The 611-nt window shown below is 69.9% G+C and overlaps 1 protein-coding gene across 1 annotated transcript in view; it reads right to left on the bottom strand.

Moving 5' to 3' along the window:
• Positions 1–573, bottom strand: part of CA9 (carbonic anhydrase 9) — a 17,204-nt gene extending 16,631 nt beyond the window's left edge. Inside the window, exon 1 of the mRNA XM_009285202.2 lies at positions 447–573. Coding sequence (XP_009283477.1) covers positions 447–567 — 121 coding nt within the window. The 5' untranslated portion in view covers positions 568–573. The remainder of the gene's footprint in view (positions 1–446) is intronic.
• Positions 574–611: the final 38 nt, after the last annotated feature.

Below are 611 nucleotides of genomic sequence, written 5' to 3'. Positions count from 1 at the left end.
GGGGGCAGCTCCCGCAGCTGTGCGATGCTGGGGGGGCACAGCTCCACAGGGGCACCCCACACTGGGGCACACCTGGGCCCCTAACAAGGGTGCAGCAGGAGGTACAGCAGCCCCCCCAAACCAAGCAAGGGGAGAGCTCCCCAGCATTGGGGACGCCCCCAAAGCATCCCAAATCCAGCACCCCATGCATTGGGGTGCCCCATACATCAAGGATTCCCAAACCCAGCAAGGGGGGAACCCCGTGCCTCAGGGCACCCCATGCCTCAGGGACCCCAAACTAAGTATCGGGGTGCTCCATACATCAGGGTGCCCAGGCACCAGGGACCCCAAACCCAGCACCAGGGTGCACCGTGCAGCAGGGTGCCCCGTGCATAGGGGACCCCAAACCCAGCAGCGGCGTGCCCCATGCATCGGGCTGCCCCGCGCACGGGGGACCCCCTGCTCACCTTTCTCCCGGGAGTGCGGGGCGTCCCCGTCGCCGTGCTCCTGGTCGTGCTCGCTGCCGGCGCCGGCGTGGCCCAGGACGGCCAGGAGCAGGAGGGAGACCCGCAGCGCGGCGCGGCTCATCTCCAGCAAGTGCGCGGGTGCGGGACGGCCGGCGGCGGCTCCGT

Source organism: Aptenodytes forsteri, unplaced genomic scaffold, assembly GCF_000699145.1.
Source record: "Aptenodytes forsteri isolate BGI_AS27 unplaced genomic scaffold, ASM69914v1 Scaffold120, whole genome shotgun sequence".
Lineage (NCBI taxonomy): Eukaryota > Metazoa > Chordata > Aves > Sphenisciformes > Spheniscidae > Aptenodytes > Aptenodytes forsteri.
Note: the sequence above shows the minus strand (reverse complement) of the source record. Positions and strands in the feature narration are given on the sequence as shown.